Source organism: Oratosquilla oratoria, chromosome 4 (genome assembly GCF_046742065.1).
Source record: "Oratosquilla oratoria isolate Oo_2021 chromosome 4, ASM4674206v1, whole genome shotgun sequence".
In the NCBI taxonomy this organism is placed as follows: domain Eukaryota; kingdom Metazoa; phylum Arthropoda; class Malacostraca; order Stomatopoda; family Squillidae; genus Oratosquilla; species Oratosquilla oratoria.
In genome coordinates, this window is record NC_134780.1 from 26,084,394 (window position 1) to 26,091,893 (window position 7,500).

Sequence of the window (7,500 nt, forward strand, 5' to 3'; positions counted from 1 at the left end):
TCTCCCTACATCTCTCTCTCCTCTCTCTCTCTCTCTCTCTCTCGCTCTCGCTCTCCCCCTCTCTCCCTCTCCCTAAATCTCTCTTCTCTCTCTCTCCTTTTCTCTCTCCTTGTCCCTACATTTCTCTCTCTCTCCCTCTCCCTACCTCTCTCTCTCTCTCCCTTTCCCTACATATCTCTCTCTCTCTCTCTCTCTCTCTCTCTCTCTCTCTCTCTCTCTCTCTCTAACAAAACCATTAGCAAGGCTTTGGGAGAATGGAAAGTGTGGCTATGCATACAACAGCTGTTTCTAGCCTAACATAAGAATGGAGGAGACCGCAAGCGGCCACATGGCCTACACAAGGTAGTTCCAGGTCCCTTACCACCCATCATCCCCGTCCATAGAATAGCCTGGATTTAACCAGAATGAAATAGTTAAAGTATAGAAAACGGTAATGTGGGTTACTGCTTCCCAGCTACTTGATACATTTTATTCTGGCTATTGGAAGGTATTTTAATCGAGATAGTTAAAATGATAATTACGATGCAGATTAAGCTTCGTAGGAAGTACAGGTGATGGGAGGTGAGGGGAATACGGCAGGAGGCGCTGAGTAACTGCGGCCGAAGGCGTCACCTTTGCCCTGTGTACTATACGCTTAAGGGACTGCTAGGGCAGGTAATTAACAGTCACTGCTGGGAATCGGAGAGGAATGCAGGATTCGAACCCACAGTTAAGCGTATGCGAGACCAGCACGATTCCGATGACGTCACGAGGGTAGTGGGGATTTGCTGGGTGTTGATGGACTTTGATCTGCCGTCGGTCGATTTTATTAATGATCAGCGGTTAGAGGAACCGCGGTTCGCGCAGGCGGTTTGTGGAAACGCGGGTAAACGCGCGACATGCAAAACAGCTCCATCAAGAACTAAACTCGGACTGGGCGAGACCCAACGGTAAAACGGGTTTTACAGTATCTGTTGCTCCAGCACTAAGACAACAAAGGGACACACACACACACACACACACACACACACACACACACACACACACACACACACACACACACACACACACTAACACACACACGCAAACACACTAACACATACACACACACATTAATACACACATATATATATTTGTATATTTGACATGTAATGTATGCCTTGATAGGGCATACATGTATGAAATGCACATGTAGGGGTAGCACTTGTATAACCTGTATAAGCATTCAGGTACTTCTACAAGCCTATAATGATGCTTGTATGCATACATTTAGTCGTACGTATATATATATATATATATATATATATATATATATATATATACATATATATATATATATATATATATACATACATATATACATATATATATATAATATATATATATATATATATACATATATATATATGTGTATATTTGTGTGTGTGTGTGTGTGTGTGTCTGTGTGTGTGTGTGTGTGTGTGTGTGTGTGTGTGTGTGTGTCTGTGTGTGTGCGTGTGTATTTTATTCGTTTCGATAGGTCACCTAGATATGCATTTAGACAATATCCAAAATATTGTCTCTTCCACATGATCCATCTACACTCCTGTCCCTCCACATTTCTCACCGATCCACATCCCCCGAACCAATTTATCTGTTAGAAATGTTTAGACCAAATGTAATAAATTGGATTTGTTTATGTTTTTGTTTGTCAAATACTTTCTTCATTTGTTCCTCTCTTCTCTTTATTTCTATTTGTTTATTCATTTGTTTATCTTATCTTTTTATCTAGTCATTATTATCTATTTATTTTATTTTATTTTATTTTTATTTTTATTTTTTGTCAATCATTAACTGGGGACCTCATGGACGTCATTATTGCTTTTATGTTTATAAAACCCTGCATCAGGGAAACACACCTCCCTCCTCCTCCTCCTCCTCCTCCTCCTCCTCCACCTCCCTCTCCCTCTTCCTCCCAACTTCTCGTCCTCCTCTTCCACCTCCTCTTCCTCCTCGTCCTCTTCCACCTCCTTTTACTTTTCCTCTTCCTCTTTCTTATTCTTCCTCCCTTTTCCTCTTCCTCCATCTACTTCTCCTCCCTACACTTCCTCCTCTTTCTCCTCTTCTTCCCCATCTTCCTCCTCTTTCCCCTCCTCCCCTTCTTCCCTCTCCTCCTCCTTACTCTTCTCCTCCCGCCTCCTTACTCTTCCTCCCTCCTCCTTCTCCTCTTCCTCCCCCTCCTTCCTCCTATTCCTTCTCCTTGCTCTTCTCCTCCCGCCTCTTTACTCTTCTCCCTCCTCCTCCTCCTCTCCTCCTCCTCCTCCTCTTCCTCCCTCCTCCTCCTTCCTCCTCCTCTTCCTCCCTCCTCCTCCTCCTCTTCTTCTTCCCGATGCCCGAACGCGAAAGGGTTAATCATCCTTTACGTACAAGGTCTCCCCTCCACTCAAGCGGAACAGCTCCACCCCGCCGCCGCCCCCCAAAGCCCGTCTCGTCCACCCTCCACCCCCCTTTCTTGCCCCCCTCTCTCCTCCTCCTCCCCCTCCCCCCATCACGTCCCTCTCTTCGTTCTCCTCCATCCTGTTTCCCCCCTCTTCTTCCTTTTCCCTTCCTCCTCCACCTCCTTTCCTCCTCCTCTTTGTCCTCCTCCTCCCTGTCTTTCTCCCTTCCATCATCCTTCCTCGTCCTCCTCCTCTTCCTCCATCTCCTCCACCTAAAACCTCCTCCCCTACCTCCTCCATCTCATCCTCCACCTACTCCTTCTCCCTACCTCTTCCCCTTTGTCCTCCTCCTCTCCGTCTTTCACCCCCACCCTCCTCCTCCTCCCTGTTTTGATCTTTCCCATCCTCCTCCTTCCTATTGCCTCTTCCTCCTCCTCCTCCTCCCCCTCCTCCTCCTCCTCCACAGACGACCTCCCCCCTTCGTTCCCACTGGGGGGCGCGGTTCCCCCGCCGGAGACCCCTATTCCACACACACAGACCCGGCCAGCGGTTCTCGTGGTGACCTACTTCCCATTTTCTTTGTTCCTCTTTCGGTTCGCCTTTTTTGTATTTATTAATTTTTTTTTTTTTTTTTTTACTCTTTCTCCAGCTCTTCCTTTTCCCCATTCCTCCCTTTCCCTCCTCCTCTCCTCTCCTTCTCTCCTTTTCCTCTTCGTTCTCCTGCTGCTCCTCCTCTTTCTCCTCCTCCTCCCTCCTCCTCCTTTCTTCCTCCTCCTCCTTCTCCTCCTCCTCTCCTCCTCTTCCTACCCCTCCTATAATCTCCTCTTCGCCTCCTCCCCTCCTCCTGCTCTTTCTCCTCCTGTTCTTCCTCCTCCTCGCTCTCCCTCTTCCTACTCATCCTCCTCCCTCATCCCCCTCATCCTCCTCATCCTTATCCTTCACGCCCCTCCTCCTCCTCCTCTTGCTTCAGCTCCTCTTCCTACCCCTTCTATAATCTCCTCCTCGCCCCCCCTCCCCCTCCTCCTGTTATTCTTCCTCCTCATACTCGTCCCCTCCTTTTCCTCCCCCTCCTCCTCCTCCTCTCGCTTCTTCTCCCCACCACCTCGCCCCCCTCCCTTCCTCCTGCTCTTCCTCCTCATCATCCTTCACCTCCTATTCGTCCTCTCCTATTCCTCCCCCCGCTCCTCCTCCTCGTTCCTTTTCTACCACCTCCTCCTATCCCTCCTCCCCTTCCTTCTCCTCTTCCTCCTCCTCCTCCTCCTCTTCATGTTGCACTCACCTGAACGCGCGCCTCGGAGAGGTTGGTCTTCTCGGCCAGGCGCTCCCTGGTGGGGAGGTCCGGGTAGTGCGTCTTCTCGAACTCCTTCTCGAGCTCTTCGAGCTGTTCCGTCGTGAAGGTGGTCCGGTTGCGCCGGAAGCGGACTTCGTTGTTGTCCTGCGCCGGAGACGCCCCCAGCGGCCCGGAGGAGCTCAGCCCCGGGATGTCCTTCCCTGGGGATCCTGCAGGAGGAAGGTGGAGGGTCAGAGGAGGAGGAGAGAGGCTTCGCAGGAGCGCGATTATGGTCTTTGAGTACTTGTGTGTTTTTATCATCTGCCGTCAGGTGATTTTATTCAGGTTGGGGCTAAAGGAAAGACTCAGGGGAAGGTAGTGTGTGTGATTCACCATGGTCTTGGATCATGTGTTGGACTCGTGATCGACAGCTATTTCCCTCCCGGAAGAGAGCTTAGAGCTCATATATGACCAATCTATAGGTAATGCTGTGACCTTACACGTACACACACACCCAACTCCCCGCCCACGAGAGTTGGAGTAACGACTAGCAGCGCAGCGATATTGAAATTATTTCAACCCTGGGTTGGATTCGAACCCGGACCGCCGTAGTGGCAGCGGGGAACTCTGCCGACTGCACCACGAGTGTGTGTGTGGGTGTGGGTGTGCGCGCGCGCGCGTATGGAGATGACATGGAGGGAGGTCGGGCCTCTGGAGGGAAAGCCTTGTGAGTCTTGAACCTACAATTCGATCTCTAGTGGCTATCCGAACACAATGGGCAAAGGTAACGGCTTTGCCAGCACTTAGTGCCTCCTAGTGGAGAACTGGTAATTGGAGTGAGAGTAGATTTCATGTGGAGGGAATGGAGGGGGAGGGAGAGTGAAGTGGAGTGAGGTAGGTTGCATGTACATGTATGTATGTGTACATGAATGATATAAATCATTTGTGGACAGCGATGTCATATTTATCACTATTTGTGGTCATGTTGTTAAGGACGTGGTTAGCGCTTCAAGAGTCCCGGATTCGATCCTGGCTGCAACAATCTGGAAATATAAAAATATAAACGCGCGCACACACACACGCACACACACACACACACACACACACACACACACACACACACACACACACACATATACACACACAGGTAAATCTCAATGTCTTTTTTTAGCTTGTGTGCGTGTGTGTACGTGTTCCACCTATGAACTGATAACACACACACACACACACACACACATATACACAGAGGTAAATCTCAATGTCTTCTTTTTTAGCTTGTGTGCGTGTGTGTACGTTTTCCACCTATGAACTGATAACACACACACACACACACACACACACACACACACACACACACACACACACACACACGCACGCACAACACACGGTTGCCTACTCACCAATATCCCCACCGAGCCCGATGTCCTTGGGCGTGGGCGTGGAGCTCGTCGAGGAGGAGTCTGAGGGCGTGGGGAACGGGAGAGCGGCCGCCAGCGGGGACCAGAGGGCGGGCGAGGCCCAGGGGAGAGCGTACGGGTAGAGGCCCGGGTATCCAGCAGCTCGGGCGAACTCCGCGGCAGCTCTCTCGGCAGCTCGGTTCCTGTAGGAGGCGAAGAACAGTCTGAGTTTGAGGGTCGAGTTCGAGGGTCGAGAACGAAAGAAGAACCAAGAGTCCGAGTTCGAGGGCCGAATTCGAGAGAACCAAGAGTCTGGGTTCGAGAATCGAGAACGTGAGAAGAACAAAGAGTCCGAGTTCGAGAGAAGAACCAATAGTCCGAGTTCGAGGGTCGAGAACGAGAGAAGAACTAACATTCCGAGTTCGAGGGTCGAGAACGAGAGAAGAACCGAAAGTCCGAGTTCGAGGTTCGAGAACGAGAGAATGACTAAAAGTCCGAGTTCGAGGTTCGAGAACGAGAGAAGAACCAAGAGTCTTAGTTCGAGGGTCGAGTTCGAGAGAAGAACCAAAAGTCGAGGGAACGCTTTACCTGCCCGAGAGTTGCTATAGAGGTTAATTGATCACTTTCGCTGGATTTCGCTAAGTTGAATAAAATCGTCTGCCGGCAGCCAGAGTAAATAAATGTAAGTTACTGAAATAGTTACTCATCACCTGGCGCCATAGAAAATAGTAATAATGATAAAAGTAAACAAACTATTAAAGTTAAGAAAATTAGATGATATAGTAGCCCTATGATCAGGAGGGATTATGATAATAGTAATAATAATAATAATAATAATAATAATAATAATAATAATAATAATAATAATAATAATAATAATAATAATAAAAATAATAATAATAAAATAAATAAAGTAAAGAAAATGGCATGACATAATAGCCCCATGTCCAGGAGAGATTACCGCCAAGATAGTTAAAATCACCTGGTTGATAGCCATGATAGAATATATAAAGACACATCTCGAGGTGGGAGGGGAAGGGGGGCGATCAGGGAAGAGACCTGACGACCCGTCGCCAACCAGCACAAAACAACTAAAGTGTGTCATCGTAACCAAAGAAGATTAATGGGGTAATCAGGTGAACCTCCATGGTGCCAGGTTAGCAGCGGCACGCTGGCGCCGCGAAAGTGAGATAGAGATAGAATGCCAAACCTAGACATGCAGACGCCGCAAAAGTGAGAGAGATTGAGTACCAAGCCTAGGTATGGTGGCGCCGCAAAGGAGAGAGAGATAGAGTGCCAAACCTAGGCATGCTGGCGCCGCAAAGGAGAGAGAGAGAGAGAGAGAGAGCCGAGTCACCCTGGCACCGCAAAGGAGAGAGAGATAGAGTGCCAAACCTAGGCACGTTGGCACCGCAAAGGAGAGATAGGGAGAGAGAGAGAGAGCCAAACCTGGGCACGTTGGTGCCTTAAAGGAGAGAGAGAGAGATAGAGTGCCAAGCTGCTGGCGCCGCAAAGGAGAGAGAGAGAGAATGCCAAGACGAGGCACCCAGGCGCCGTAAAGGAGAGAGAGAGAGAGAGAGGGAGAGCCAAGACGAAGCACCCTGGCACCACAAAGGAGAGAGAGAGAAATAGTGCCAAACCTAGACATGCTGGCGCCGCAAAGGAGAGAGAGAGAGAGAGAATGCCAAGACGAGGCATGCTGGCACCGCTAAGGAGAGAGTGCCAAGCCGAGTAGCTGACGGTAATCACAGTAATCCTGTGAGTAATGGGTATTAAAGCTCTGGGTAATCGTGGCTTGTCAATCCATCCTCCTTCAATCGCCTCAATTAGTGAACCCGAGTCGAATAAGGTGAGCGTGTTTGCTCTTAATTATATCCCTGGTCCAATTAATCAACCTGGCGACAGGTGCGCCCACTGCCTTGGGAGGACGTGTGTGTGTGTGTGTATTATACATATATATATATATATATATATATATATATATGTATATATATATATATATATATCTGTATATATATCTATGTATATATATATGTATATATATATGTATATATATATATATATATATATATTTTTTTTTTTTTTTTTTTTTTTTTTTCGGCGCTTCTATCCTAGGGATATTCGTTTTTGACCGGAGATAAGTTCCCTGTTGTAAAAGAATCCTGCGTGTTACAGGTCCGTAGGGGTGCCCCTAAAGTACGGGGAAGAGTGTAGTTCGATGACTGCGCAGATGTCGTTGCGAGCAAGTCGGGGTTTGGGGGGTTGCCTCGTTACAGGGTCTTAAATTGACTCAGATAAATGACACTAATTCTATCTGTATACATGCACACATGAATGTGTATTTAGATTAGTAGTATTACGTAAACAAGATAAAAACGTGTGTGTGTGTTCCTATGTATATACACATATATGCATATATATATATATATATATATAC

General features: G+C 47.9%; 1 protein-coding gene across 1 annotated transcript in view; it reads right to left on the minus strand.

Moving 5' to 3' along the window:
* LOC143024690 (uncharacterized) overlaps nt 1–7,500 on the minus strand; it is a 41,414-nt gene that overhangs the window by 7,157 nt on the left and 26,757 nt on the right. The window contains exons 4-5 of the mRNA XM_076183691.1: nt 5,067–5,266; nt 3,676–3,896 (exon numbers count right to left, since the gene is read on the minus strand). Of these exons, the coding sequence (XP_076039806.1) occupies nt 3,676–3,896; nt 5,067–5,266 (421 nt within the window). The remainder of the gene's footprint in view (nt 1–3,675; nt 3,897–5,066; nt 5,267–7,500) is intronic.